Below are 14,770 nucleotides of genomic sequence, written 5' to 3'. Positions count from 1 at the left end.
AGTGACAACAGGAATCCTGGCTGCAGTGTGTTGATATTATTATACAAGAAGTAGTACTGCAGTATGTCAGCACATCACTTCTGTATGTTGTAAAGAAGGTATCACGCTGCAGAGGCTCATTGAAGTGAAGGTAAATATTAAAACGTGTGCAGAAGTTATTCAGTGTAGATTTTCCTCAGTCATTAAAATAACAGCAGGTGGAGCCAAACACACATTTTCATATTTTCTCCATCAGCTTTGTTTGAAACCCTGAAATGACGACAAGAAGAAACTTTGTTCATGTTTGTCTTTTAATGCACCACAATTGTAAAAAAAAAGGGTGCCCCGTGTGAGGCAATTTATAATATAATGGCGCCCCGTGTGAGGCAATGTACCGTTGACAATAATTCATAAATGTGCAATATACATTTCAGCATAATTTGGACAGTGCTAAAATATGGGTGAGCACAGTGGAAGAGACACAACAACATACAAATACATCAGTACAAATATTCAACATGCAGTTAGAGCACAGAGACGCTCACATTTTAATAACAAGAAGAATCAGTGGAGGTCAACAAACCTCATCAGGAGCAGTGAGAGCCTCCGTGGCTAAACAGACACAGGAAGGAGTGTCACCTGAAAACACCTCAAACATTTACAGAGCAACAAACCAGGAGGCGGCAAAGTACCGCCCACGAAGTTTGACAGTTGAAGAAATGCCACAACAATCAGTGACAGACATGAAGACAACATGAGAATGATTTAAGTCAGTGTCCCTTAAATGTCTTCTGTCTATTTCAGTTTACACAACTCAGCAAAATCTCCAACGCAACACAGCAAAAGTCCAGCATAGAGAGGCTGAGTGAATGTGGTCTGGACTCTGTGGAGGAGAGTCATGGTGTCAGAGACGCTGTAGAAGGACAGAATACCTGCACTGTGATCCAGGTACACTCCAACTCTGGAGGACGGAGGACCTGAGACGGGAGTTTGGATGTTGTTGTACCAAAAGTTATAACTGTTTTTGTCACAATACATTGACCAAGATTTTTCATTAAATCCAAATGCACATTCATTTGTCTTCCCTGTTCTGGTGATATTCTTGTATGCAACTGCTACATTAACTCCTGCTCCTCTCCACTTCACCTCCCAGTAACAACGTCCAGTCAGACTCTCTCTACTCAGGACCTGACACCAGTCAGTGAATCTGTCTGGATGATCAGAATGAGACTGTTGTCCTATCATTAATGATACTTTTCTGTTACCCTTGGATAGTAACAGCTTTTTGTGTACTGTGTATGTATCCGGTGTGATTTCACATGAATATCTTAAGAAGTCAGCTCTGGACTTGGGTTCTGGTTGAGGCAGTAAAACATCCACTTGAGTCACTGTCAGTGAGATGTTGGTCCATGTCTCTCTCAGGACGTCCTGTAGTTTGTCTCTGACCTCTGACACAGCTGCTGTCACATCCTCAAAGTACTTGAGAGGACGGATCTTGATGCTGGATGAGTGTGTAGACTCACTGAGTGCTGACAGTGAGGGGTAGTTGTGTAGAAACTGGTTGTGATCCTCTGTGTGTGAGAGCTTCTTCAGCTCAGCGTCTTTCCTCTTCAGCTCAGTGATCTCCTGCTCCAGCTTCTCCTGAAGCTCTTTGACTCGACTCACTTCAGTTTCCTGCTGGGATCTGACCTGCTGCTTCACATCAGAGCGTCTTTTCCTCCATGAGACGGATCAGCTGGGTGAAGATCTTCTCACTGTGCTCCACTGCTTTATCAGCAGAGCCATTGATGGCCTCCACCTCCTGTTGAAGCAGCTTCACATCTTCCTCTCTGTCCTGGATTCTCTGCTGGATGTTGTGTCGACTCCCCTCCAGCTCTCTCTGCCTCTCAGTCCTCTCTGCTGCAGCTGACACTGTGTCGTGGCCTTTATGTTCGTCCACAGAGCAGAGATAACAGATACACTGCTGATCAGTACGGCAGAACATCTTCATCACCTCATCATGACGAGAGCAGATGTTCTCCTGGAGCTTCTCTGACGGCTCCACCAGCTTGTGTTTCTTGAAAGCAGCTGATTGATAATGAGGCTGCAGGTGTTTCTCACAGTAAGAGGCCACACACTGCAGACAGGACTTGACAGCTCTCAGTTTCCTCCCAGTGCAGACATCACAGGCCACATCTTCAGGTCCAGCATAGCAGAGATCAGCAGGAGCAGCTTGGAGTCCAGTCTTCTTCAGCTCCTCCAATAAAACTGCTAACATGGTGTTTTTCAGCAGGACAGGCCTTGATTGGAAGATCTGTCTACACTGAGGGCAGCTGTAGGTTTTCTTCTCATCCTCTTCATCCCAGTGGTCTTTAATACAGTTGGTGCAGTAGCTGTGTCCACAGGGAGTAGTCACCGGATCCTTCAGTAGATCCAAACAGATCGAACAAGAGAAAGTCTCTCGGTCCAGCTGAATCCCTTTTTGTGCCATTTCACTTCTCGGTGTCGACGACCGTCTGAGTTTCACTTCCTGATAACTGAAGCTGGTTTGAACTCTGATCTGAACAGCGTGTGTTTGTGCAGTGAATGAGGCTCGTCAGCTCAGTTACACCCTCCTTCAGACTGTAGATTTAAAAGGAAACCCATGTGCAGGGTGGAGCTTGTTGTGTTCGTGAGCAGAGAGAAGAGGGAGGGCTTATCAAGCTGAAAGTCATACCAGGAAGAGGAGAAGCTCTGTGAATAATTTACAATGAAGCCTCAGTTAAAACCTGCTCCACATCTGAAAACATTTCTTTTTTGTTGTAAAATACTTCTGGGCTCTGCAGACTTTGTTGATGGCTGCATATTTCTAAAATCTGTCCGATATTCATATTGCAGCAGAACAAACACATCACATTTAATAGTCAAACACTGACAGCACGGACGTAATTTTTTGGGGGGGGGACACAGGGGACCATGCACTTTTTCAAAAGGCTGTTTTGGTCCCCTGCAGTTTTTACCGTCCAAAAACCACGTTACGCTATATTTAATAAAGACGCGTAATGCACTAGGATGAAGCGGAAAGCGGCCGCTCAAGCTGAAGCCCATTTCCCTGAGTTTAGACCCGCCCACAAGCTCCTCGATTGGCTCTGCCGTTTCTTGTGTGATTGGCCGTCCCCGCTGTCAGTCCATCTTGCTTGCACACCAGTCTGATAGTTGCCCAGGAGTCCTTATTAATATGCCACTGTAAGTTGGGCATTTGTTCTGTTTGGGTCATGTCAGCTAGAAGGATTGTAACATCAGAGGTTTCATTTACATTAACGTTTGAATTGGTGTCCATGTGCGTACGTGCGTTCGTGATTGCGTGTGTGTGTGTTTGGTTTATTTGTTTCAGTCACTTAACAGACCCGGCGTTTAATTCAACAGTTGTGCGTCTTCTGCAAGTGAAGTTGTTGCGGCGGAGGAAACTCCTCATCTGTGCTGTCACTCACGGTGGCATACATTTGTTTCGGCGTCGCCCTGATCATTTTGCGGGACACTCTCTCGTTGCCTGCCTGTTTGCTGATAACTCATTCTCGCATGTTTATCTCAAGCTCTTCCTCCCTCCACCAGGCAGCCTGGCCCTGTTGCTGTCCTCCCCTGCGGATAATTGAAACCCAGCTATTGTTTGGTAATTTACGGTACTCAAAGAAATGCGTTACACCCGTCCTGCAACACCTTCACTGGCTCCCAATAAAGCAGCATATCCACTTCAAGATCCTCCTCATCAGTTACAAAGCTCTCAATAATCTTGTAAAGTGTCTTTGAGTTTTATTGAAAGTGCTGATAAATAAAATGTAATATTATCATTATTATTATTATCATTATTATCATTATTATTAATCACTAGCTAAGCTAGCGGAGGTCAGATGCCCCGGACTATGTGCTGAGACCCTATTTGTACTGTTGCTGAAGTTTGGTGCTGTTCTGAGCATTATTTGTGGCTTCTTGGTGGCGGTTTATATTTGGATCCATTTACTGCAGTGTATTGTTGTCGTGCGGTCGTTTCTGAGGTTGATAAAACTCCGTAAATTAGAACATCCCACCAGAACACCAGATATACACCAGAATATCCCTTTAATGCCAAAGAGATACACTTATTTTTATTTATTATTTTTATGTTGAAAGGCCACAACTGTTTAAAAAAACACCAACAATGAAAGATTTAGGGAAAAATACAATAAAACCTCGGATTACAAATGTGATTTTATACATCCAAACTCATGAGAATTGTGAAACTAAGTTTTTTCTTCTATAAAATGAGGTCTGTTTACCATATATTCCAAAAATAAGTGTAACATTGGTGGTACTGAGTTGAAGTGAAGTTGACTAACAAGGTGAAACACAGAATTGGGTAATAATGTTTTGCTACATGCTTCACAACCAGTCAAACCAAAAAAGGGAACAGTAAACTTAAAAATAGCAAAAGAAAACTAGAAGAACTAGTAGAAAACACAGTGAACTGAAAGAGTTGGAGTTTTATTATAAAAACTTGTGTCCCCCCTACCTCTGAAATCAAAATTTCGTCCTTGACTGACAGGGTCTGTTTTCTAGAGGAGATAATATAAATGTATGATGTGTTCACTGACCACTCCCACGACTCTCTTGTCAGAGAAATGTAGTCAAGTACAAAGTAAAGTATTTCCCTCAGAGATGTGATGTAGTAGAAGTAGAAAGTAGCATGAAAACATCAGACTCAAATACGAGAACCACAACAACAACATTAAAGGAAGAAAACATTTTATCGATGTGAACATGTCAAATCTTTCCAAATACAGTTAACAGTAAACAAGTTAGGCTACTTCTTTGTCATCTGTAGAGAGAGTCACCAGACTCCATTAAAAAATCTCTCAATTTTAAGAGTTGTTATGTGAGGAGAAACTTTGTCAACGTTGTGAAACTGTGTCTCTTACTAAGGACAGAAAACCTCACCATTGTCATCCTCCACCTGTACTGTGAACATGCAAGACTTCTACAGAGTGACTCACACAGCGGCAAAGATCAGGAAGTAGATTCATGTGATTGTGGTGATGTCTGCAGTTAAACTTCTGAAGCAGTCACAGAAATGTAGAGACATAAAAAGCTTATTTGCCTCTGAAATCTTGAAATATACACCGACCTGGAGCAAATGCAGACGTCTGCTTTGTTTCACAGCTTGGACAGAATTTATAGAGTCCAGACTCTCCTCCCTGTTTGGACCTGCTCAGTATTTACGTCCTCTTGCTCTGTTAATGAGTACCATCACGGGTCACCTGGCAGGCTGCAGCTGATGTTTCCACACAGTGAATATACCCAGATTTCATCACATCAGAAAAACCTCAGAAAACTTTGACTTTAACTCCCTTCACTTGAATTTGGGGTTTAAGGACATCTTTGACTTCAGGTGCTTCCCAAAAGCTCCCAGAATTGCATTTGCATTACTTCTGAATAAAGAGATTCTGGTTGCAGCAGCAAGGTCCAATGAGACGCTGACAGTACTGCGTCTGCTGGATGTTCAGACTGGGTGACACTTTATATTCAGGTCTTTGTACAGTTACAACAGGAGACTTAACATCAGTGCTCCACAGTGTTGGACCCCTCCAATGAAAATCAACTTTTGAACCTTGTTAACCTCCAAATCGTGTTTTTTATCAAACAAGACATGAGCAAAAGAAGCAGTCAGCACAGGATATTCTGACCGTGTTTAACCGTGTTTAAACAAGGTTTATTGTCCAACATGTTGAAACTAGCAAATGCATCCTGAGGGAGCAGTTCACACCCAGGGACCGACTCCAGATCTGAGGCCTCTGGTCGAGGACACCGACTAGAGGATCAGTTAAATGTGAATGTGCTGATGACGAGGGAGGACCAGGACCAGGACCAGGACCAAATCCAGGACCAGGATGCAAAACCAAAGAAAGGGCGGAGAGAACATGCATCCACTTTTTTATTGCATTTCACGTTTCTCTTCTGTGATTCACTGTCTTTGATCTGATATATTGTATCCTGTTTTGTTTTGTGCAGCACATTGTAGCTCCAGTTTCAACAGGTACGGAACAAAAATGACACAAGTCTTCTTTGAGTTTCCACATTTATTATGTGATCAGCAGATAAACTTCAGCTTTTCATGTTTACTGATTCATCATGCGAATAGAGGCCCAGTGACAGTTATCAAAGAGGAAATTGTAGTTGGTGCCGCCGGTCGCCACAAAGTCACCGACGGTCTTCCTCCCCAGGAAGTTCCCTTCTTGGACGACCTGTGAGGAGAGAAACAGCAGATATTGGTAATGTTTCTTTGATTATAAAAATGTGTTTCTGGAAAATATAAGGAGGCTTTACCCTCCAGTCAGAGCCCATGTATTTAGCAGTGGTCACCACCGTCTGGGAGGAGATGCCGAAGTTAGCTCCTTTATGGATGAGCCACTGGGACTCGTCACCAAGCGTCACTCTGAAACAAAGAAGACGACGCCGCTGACTCAATATGCTGCACAAACACATGATGTCAGCTCAGAGTGGACTGTGGACTGACCTGACTCCAGAGTGGCTCAGTGGTCCAACAATGACAGCACTGGAGCCCAGCGGCTGCTTCATCCTCTCAGCTTTGTAAACTTTAGAGTTGTAGAGTCGCGTCAGCTCGGCACCTGACAGGTCTGAAACAGCAGCACATCAGCTTCGTGTAAACAGGAACGTCTGAGGCAGTTTTTAAACATCAATGGTACTAAAGACAAACACGGGACTCACAGCCGTCAGACCAGGACTCCACAGAAACAGGCAGCAGAGTGAGAACCAGAGCACAGAGGAGCCTCCTGAAGGAACACATGTTGGATTATGATCTGATCCGGTTCACAGCTCAGACACACAGACAGGTGAGACTTTATACAGTCCCGACCCTCCAGTAATCATTCACATCCAGTCCGTCCCAGTTACCGTCAGTGTTTGTCGCCTGGCAGGCTGCAGATGTTATTTCCACACTTTTGGCTGAAAACAGATCAGATTTCCTGACATCAGGGGCCACATCTGCTTTACGAGACTCTCACAGTGGATTTTCTCTCCGGAGACTCTGGTTTGTGTCCCGTCAGTAACCAAAAGTCAAACGTGATTTGTTTTAAAGTGAATTTGTGTAAGTTAACGTGAGTAACTGATGTAAGCTACTGTATGTCACTCACCTGAGCGCAGTTATTTTAACCCAAAGTATCTTTTTTCTGAACCGAACCACACAGTAGTTTAGTAGCATGAAAACATCAGACTTGAATGCAAGAACCATAAAAAGAACATTTATGAAAGAAAACATTTTATTGATGTGAATGTATCAAAGTTTTGCAATATAGGCTGCTTCTTGATCATCTGTCAAGAAAGTCACCAGACTCCCTTGAAAAATCTCTAAATTTTAAGAGTTCGTTCATGAGGAGAAACTTTATAAACATTATGAAAGTGTGTCTGTGACAGATTGTAACTCATTGTGTCCTTGTTGTAAATTCAGCATTAAATCTTTCAGCTGAAGTTGTTTGTCTCCTTGTAAAAAGTGTCAGTTTGTGGCAGCATGTCTGTACCAGCCTGTCTGCTTCTGTGTCTAAAGTGCTAAAGTCTTACCTGCCAACATTGATCAGCTGTTTGAACACACTGTTTACACTGATTTCACCATTTACACTCCATTTATGAAAGAAGAAACATGTTATTGATCTAAACATGTCACATGTTACAAAGACACTAAACAGTAACAATATAGGCTACTTCTTTGTCCCCGTGGAGAAAGTCCCCAGACTCCCTTAACAAATGTGTCAGTTTAGTGAGTTGTTGAGCTGGAGACACTTTATAAACTCTGTGAAACTCTGTCTCTGCATCATTCTGCATTATTTGGACCTTCTTGTTAATTCAGCAAATGTTCTACAGTTCATTTAGAGCACATGTGCAGTGACAACATGAATACTGGCTGCATTGTGTTGATAGTATTATACAAGAAGTAGTACTGCAGTATGTCAGCATATCACTTCTGTGTGTTGTAAAGAAGGTATCACACTGCAGAGGCTCATCGAAGTGAAGGTGAATATTAAAACGTGTGCAGAAGTTATTCAGTGTAGATTTTCCTCTGTCATTAAAATAACAGCAGGTGGAGCCACACACACACTATCATATTTTCTCCATCAGCTTTGTTTGAAACCCTGAAATGACGACAAGAAGAAACTTTGTTCATGTTGGTTTATTCATGATGTGAAGCTTCAGTTTGTTCACACGTCCCATCAGTAAAGTCTGTTCACGGACTCTTGTTCAGTGATTTCATCAACAGATTCACTTCATCTCAACAGTTTGTTTGAGCAGAATCTCAGCTACCAACAACACATTCATCAATCATCTCCTTATTGATTATGATCAGGATATTTACAGCTTTATAAACCTCATAGTTCCTCATTTGTAAATCGATTCAGACGACAAGAACAACATTTAGTGGATCAGACAAATAAATGTAATTAAAGAATTCTGTACAAAGTGGTGAGAACTGTACGGGAGCTGATTTCTGCCACTAAGAGAAAAAACAATCAAATGGAAACTTGAGAATAAAAATATTGTCATGTTGAGACATAATTATGAGAGAAAGAGTCAAAAGTATGACATCAAAAGTGATAATGATCAATTATTATTACAGATAAAAGTCAATTTATCGTCTCATAATTGTGTTTTCATTTCAATGTTGAGTTTTCATATTTCTGTATCTATTTTACTGGCAGAAATGAGCTTCCACAAAACAAAACATCTACAATAAATGAAGGTGTGCTGCTTTCTCTCTGAAGACTCACGCAGTGGAAGAGAAACAACAACATACAAATACATCAATACAAATATTCAACATGCAGTTAGAGCACAGAGACGCTCACATTTTAATAACAAGAAGAATCAGTGGAGGTCAACAAACCTCATCAGGAGCAGTGAGAGCCTCCATGGCTAAACAGACACAGGAAGGAGTGTCACCTAAAAACACCTCAAACATTTACAGAGCAACAAACCAGGAGGCGGCAAAGTACCGCCCACAAAGTTTGATTGACAGCTGAAGAAATGACACAACAATCAGCAACAGACATGAAGACAACATGAGAATGATTTAACTCAGTGTCCCTTAAATGTCTTCTGCCTATTTCAGTTTACACAACTCAGCAAAATCTCCAACGCAACACAGCAAAAGTCCAGCATAGAGCGGTTCAGTGAATGTGGTCTGGACTCTGTGGAGGAGAGTCATGGTGTCAGAGACGCTGTAGAAGGACAGAATACCTGCACTGTGATCCAGGTACACTCCAACTCTGGAGGACCGAGGACCTGAGACGGGAGTTTTGATGTTGTTGTACCAAAAGTTATAACTGTTTTTGTCACAATACATTGACCAAGATTTTTCATTAAATCCAAATGCACATTCATTTGTCCTCCCTGTTCTGGTGATATTCTTGTATGCGACTGCTACATTAACTCCAAATCCTCTCCACTTCACCTCCCAGTAACAACGTCCAGTCAGACTCTCTCTACTCAGGACCTGAGACCAGTCAGTGAATCTGTCTGGATGATCAGAATAAGACTGTTGTCCAATCATTAATGATACTTTTCTGTTACCCTTGGATAGTAACAGCTTTTTGTGTGCTGTGTATGTATCCGGTGTGATTTCACATGAATATCTTAAGAAGTCAGCTCTGGTCTTGGGTTCTGGTTGAGGCAGTAAAACATCCACTTCAGTCTCTGTCAGTGAGATGTTTGTCTGTTTCTCTCTCAGGACGTCCTGTAGTTTGTCTCTGACCTCTGACACAGCTGCTGTCACATCCTCAAAGTACTTGAGAGGACGGATCTTGATGCTGGATGAGTGTGTAGACTCACTGAGTGCTGACAGTGAGGGGTAGTTGTGTAGAAACTGGTTGTGATCCTCTGTGTGTGAGAGCTTCTTCAGCTCAGCGTCTTTCCTCTTCAGCTCAGTGATCTCCTGCTCCAGCTTCTCCTGAAGCTCTTTGACTCGACTCACTTCAGTTTCCTGCTGGGATCTGACCTGCTGCTTCACATCAGAGCGTCTTTTCTCCATGAGACGGATCAGCTGGGTGAAGATCTTCTCACTGTGCTCCACTGCTTTATCAGCAGAGCCATTGATGGCCTCCACCTCCTGTTGAAGCAGCTTCACATCTTCCTCTCTGTCCTGGATTCTCTGCTGGATGTTGTGTCGACTCCCCTCCAGCTCTCTCTGCCTCTCAGTCCTCTCTGCTGCAGCTGACACTGTGTCGTGGCCTTTATGTTCCTCCTTTAAGCGGTAGGTTGATGATAAGGTGGATAAATAGAATGAAACAAACAGTTGTTCCCTCTCGGCTGCAGTACATTACCATTTGAACGATATGACGTGAATATGGCAGAAAGTTTTCTGAAGTTTCTACTTGATGCGACTCTTGGGAACAATGCAAACATGCTTAATTCAGCGAGTTCATTTAGAGCACATGTGCAGTGACAACATGAATACTGGCTGCAGTGTATTGATAGTATTATACAAGAAGCAATACTGCAGTATGTCGGCATATCACTTCTGTATGTTGTAAAGAAGGTATCACGCTGCAGAGGCTCATTGAAGTGAAGGTAAATATTAAAACGTGTGCAGAAGTTATTCAGTGTAGATTTTCCTCTGCCATTAAAATAACAGCAGGTGGAGCCGCACACACATTTTCATATTTTCTCCATCAGCTTTGTTTGAAACCCTGAAATGACGACAAGAAGAAACTTTGTTCATGTTTGTTTATTCATGATGTGAAGCTTCAGTTTGTTCACACGTCCCATCAGTAAAGTCTGTTCACTGACTCTTGTTCAGTGATTTCATCAACAGATTCACTTCATCTGAACAGTTTGTTTGAGCAGAATCTCAGCTACCAACATCACATTCATCAATCATCTCCTTATTGATTATGATCAGGATATTTACAGCTTTATAAAACCTCATAGTTCCTCATTTGTAAATCGATACAGACGACAAGAACAACATTTAGTGGATCAGACAAATAAATGTAATTAAAGAATTCTGTACAAAGTGGTGAGAACTGTACAGGAACTGATTTCTGCCACTAAAAGAAAAAACAATCAGACGGAAACATGAGAATAAAAATATTGTCATGGTGAGACATAATTATGAGAGAAAAAGTCAAAAGTATGACATCAAAAGTGATAATGATCAGTTATTATTAGAGATAAAAGTCAATTTATTATCTCATAATTGTGTTTTCATTTCGATGTTGAGTTTTCATATTTCTGTTTCTATTTTACTGGCAGAAATGAGCTTCCAAAAACAAAACATCTACAATAAATGAAGGTGTGCTGCTTTCTCTCTGAAGACTCACGCAGTGGAAGAGAAACAACAACATACAAATACATCAGTACAAATATTCAACATGCAGTTAGAGCACAGAGACGATCACATTTTAATAACAAGAAGAATCAGTGGAGGTCAACAAACCTCATCAGGAGCAGTGAGAGCCTCCGTGGCTAAACAGACACAGGAAGGAGTGTCACCTACAAACACCTCAAACATTTACAGAGCAACAAACCAGGAGGCGGCAAAGTACCTCCCACAAAGTTTGATTGACAGATGAAGACATGACACAACAATCAGCGACAGACATGAAGACAACATGAGAATGATTTAACTCAGTGTCCCTTAAATTTTTTCTGTCTATTTCAGTTTACACAACTCAGCAGTGGCTCCAAAGTTACAGAACCTCAGTCCAGCATAGAGAGGTTGAGTGAATGTGGTCTGGACTCTGTAGAGGAGAGTCATGGTGTTAGAGACTCTGTAGAAGGACAGAATACCTGCACTGTGATCCAGGTACACTCCAACTCTGGAGGGCAGAGGACCTGAGATGGGAGTTTTGACTTTGTTGTACCAAAACATATACCTGTTAAGGTCATATCTTAATGACCAAGATTTATCATTGTGTCCAAATTTAGATTCATCTGTCCTCCCTGTTCTCCTGATATTCTTGTATGCGACTGCTACATAAACTCCTCCTCTCCTCTCCACCTCCCAGTAACAACGTCCAGTCAGACTCTGTCTACTCAGGACCTGAAAAAACTTGCCAGTGAATCTGTCTGGGTGTCTAGAATAAGACTGATGATCCCTCATGAATGTTGCTTTTCTGTTCCCCTCAGATAATAAAAGCATAGTGTTTGCTGTGTTTGGATCCAGTGTGATTTCACATGAATATCTTAAGAAGTCAGCTCTGGTCTTGGGTTCTGGTTGTGGGTTTGACAGTAAAACATCCACGTCAGTCTCTGTCAGTGAGATGTTTGTCCCCGTCTGTCTCAGGACGTCCTGTAGTTTGTCTCTGACCTCTGACACAGCTGCTGTCACATCCTCAAAGTACTTGAGAGGACGGATCTTGATGCTGGATGAGTGTGTAGACTCACTGAGTGCTGACAGTGAGGGGTAGTTGTGTAGAAACTGGTTGTGATCCTCTGTGTGTGAGAGCTTCTTCAGCTCAGCGTCTTTCCTCTTCAGCTCAGTGATCTCCTGCTCCAGCTTCTCCTGAAGCTCTTTGACTCGACTCACTTCAGTTTCCTGCCGGGATCTGACCTGCTGCTTCACATCAGAGCGTCTTTCCTCCATGAGACGGATCAGCTGGGTGAAGATCTTCTCACTGTGCTCCACTGCTTTATCAGCAGAGCCATTGATGGCCTCCACCTCCTGTTGAAGCAGCTTCACATCTTTCTCTCTGTTCTGGATTCTCTGCTGGATGTTGTGTCGACTCCCCTCCAGCTCTCTCTGCCTCTCAGTCCTCTCTGCTGCAGCTGACACTGTGTCGTGGCCTTTGTGTTCCTCCACAGAGCAGAGATAACAGATACACTGCTGATCAGTACGACAGAACATCTTCATCACCTCATCATGACGAGAGCAGATGTTCTCCTGGAGCTTCTCTGACGGCTCCACCAGCTTGTGTTTCTTGAAAGCAGCTGATTCATAATGAGGCTGCAGGTGTTTCTCACAGTAAGAGGCCACACACTGCAGACAGGACTTAACTGCTCTCAGTTTCCTCCCAGTGCAGACATCACAGGCCACATCTTCAGGTCCAGCATAGCAGAGATCAGCAGGAGCAGCTTGGAGTCCAGTCTTCTTCAGGTCCTTCTCTAAAACTGCTAACATGGTGTTTTTCAGCAGCTCAGGCCTCGGTGTGAAGCTCTTCCTGCACTGAGGGCAGCTGTAGGTTTTCTTCTCATCCTCTTCATCCCAGTGGTCTTTAATACAGTTGGTGCAATAGCTGTGTCCACAGGGAGTAGCCACCGGATCCTTCAGTAGATCCAAACAGATCGAACAAGAGAAAGTCTCTCGGTTCAGCTGAATCCCTTTTTGTGCCATTTCACCTCTAAGTGTCTACGAACGTATGAGTTTCACTTCTTGATAACAGAAACTGGTTTGAGCTCTGATCAGAACAGCATCTGTTTGTGCAGTGAATGAGGCCTGTCAGCTAAGATACATCCTCCTTCAGACCGCAGATTCAAAAGGAAATACATGTGTAGGGTGGAGCTTGTTGTGTTTGAGAGAAGAGGGAGGGCTTATCAAGCTGAGAGTCGTTCCAGGAAGAGGATCAGCTCTGTGAATTTCAATCAAAGTAAAAGTACTTCAAATTATGCATGCAAGTAGTCTTGGAAGTACTCAGTTCAGCAGTATATGAATCATAGACTACTTATGGAAAATAAGCTTTTCATTCCACGTCAAAGTTGGGTGAAATATCCTTAAGTTTTTTCTGTCGTCCTTTACTTTGAAATCCGGACGCATACCTTCGTGATACCTTCTGTTTATTACCGGGAATAATTACTGTAAAAGTATCGTAATTTTCACGGTTCTGACTGTGTGACTGCAGTCTGCCCCACTGTCACTACCAGCAGCTCTTCAGAGCGGTTCATTACAATTACCAGAAACGTTAGTAGATTCGCGCAATAGAAAACAACGTGCGGCTGATTTGACCAAGCAAACGCGAACCACAGCTGGCTTGACCGCAGTAATCCACTGCGCTGTGTGAGAAGATAGACTCAGGCTCTGCATGACCTGTTGCTGCTAAACAGGCAGCGCTGCGGGCAACAGTTGGCCTGTGGACTGTTGTTTGACCACTAATGATGTTACTTATCATAACATAACATAGCACTAGCACATAGCAAGCCTTTGTACTTAGGTGAAATAAACAATTCATTCAGTGTGCAGGGTCATCGGCTAATGTTATCAGCTAGCCTGCCTGACAATATGACGGCGTTAGATTTCTAACACAATCACACAAATTAGTCAACGTGAACTAAGTTAGCAAGCTTTATATTTAATCGAAATATCAAACAGAGTAGGATAATAACATGACACCAATCATTTTAATGCTGTAGTTAACAACAACTCCACCACTGCTCCCTGGCTTGCTGGCGGCCATGACTTGCTTGTCAGAAAGACGTTGTTGGTGTAGACACTTTTCACTCAAACATGTCTGACCAATAGGGAAGCACCCGCCCACTGCGGGATGTTTGTGTCAAAATAACTCAATCAAAAAAAAAATCGACTTCAAAACTTTTTTCACTTCATTAAAAAAAAAAAATCACTTCAAATCGAAAAAAATATTTTCAATAAAAAGCAACAACACTTCAAATGTTTTTTTGTTTTTTTTAATTTTTAGGGGGGGATTCAATTTTATTTTTGCATTTGAATAGTTTTTTCTTTGATTGAAAATATTATTTTTGATTGAAGCAACTTTTTTGGGATTGAATAATTAAGACACAAATGTCCTACCCATAATATGGCCCAAACACAAAAAAGATTACTTCAATCAAAGAAAACATT

General features: G+C 42.4%; 2 protein-coding genes and 1 pseudogene across 2 annotated transcripts; all 3 read right to left on the bottom strand.

Moving 5' to 3' along the window:
• Window positions 1-491: 491 nt before the first annotated feature.
• On the bottom strand, window positions 492-2,513 carry LOC115566955 (tripartite motif-containing protein 16-like; annotated as a pseudogene).
• A 6,279-nt stretch (window positions 2,514-8,792) lies between these two features.
• Window positions 8,793-10,301, bottom strand: LOC115567794 (tripartite motif-containing protein 16-like). The gene is made up of 2 exons (XM_030394638.1): window positions 10,269-10,301; window positions 8,793-10,129 (listed from the first exon to the last, which is right to left on the bottom strand). The coding sequence occupies exons 1-2, from the start codon at window positions 10,299-10,301 to the stop codon at window positions 9,080-9,082; spliced, it is 1,083 nt and encodes a 360-aa protein (XP_030250498.1). The 3' UTR covers window positions 8,793-9,079.
• Window positions 10,302-10,687: 386 nt separating this feature from the next.
• On the bottom strand, window positions 10,688-13,422 carry LOC115566951 (tripartite motif-containing protein 16-like). The gene has a single exon (XM_030393038.1). The coding sequence runs from the start codon at window positions 13,307-13,309 to the stop codon at window positions 11,630-11,632; it is 1,680 nt and encodes a 559-aa protein (XP_030248898.1). The 5' UTR covers window positions 13,310-13,422; the 3' UTR covers window positions 10,688-11,629.
• Window positions 13,423-14,770: the final 1,348 nt, after the last annotated feature.

This window comes from Sparus aurata, chromosome 17 (genome assembly GCF_900880675.1).
Source record: "Sparus aurata chromosome 17, fSpaAur1.1, whole genome shotgun sequence".
Taxonomy (NCBI): Eukaryota; Metazoa; Chordata; class Actinopteri; order Spariformes; family Sparidae; genus Sparus; species Sparus aurata.
This window is presented reverse-complemented; position numbering and strand designations above follow the sequence as displayed.

Bases quoted from the DNA above. Each gene is read 5' to 3' on its own strand.
- LOC115567794 (XM_030394638.1), bottom strand. From the start codon at position 10,301: ATGGTAATGTACTGCAGCCGAGAGGGAACAACT. The intron at 10,130-10,268 runs GTTTGTTTCATT...CACAACATCCAG, and splicing joins GCAGCCGAGAGGGAACAACT to CAGAGAATCCAGGACAGAGA.
- LOC115566951 (XM_030393038.1), bottom strand. From the start codon at position 13,309: ATGGCACAAAAAGGGATTCAGCTGAACCGAGAGACTTTCTCTTGTTCG.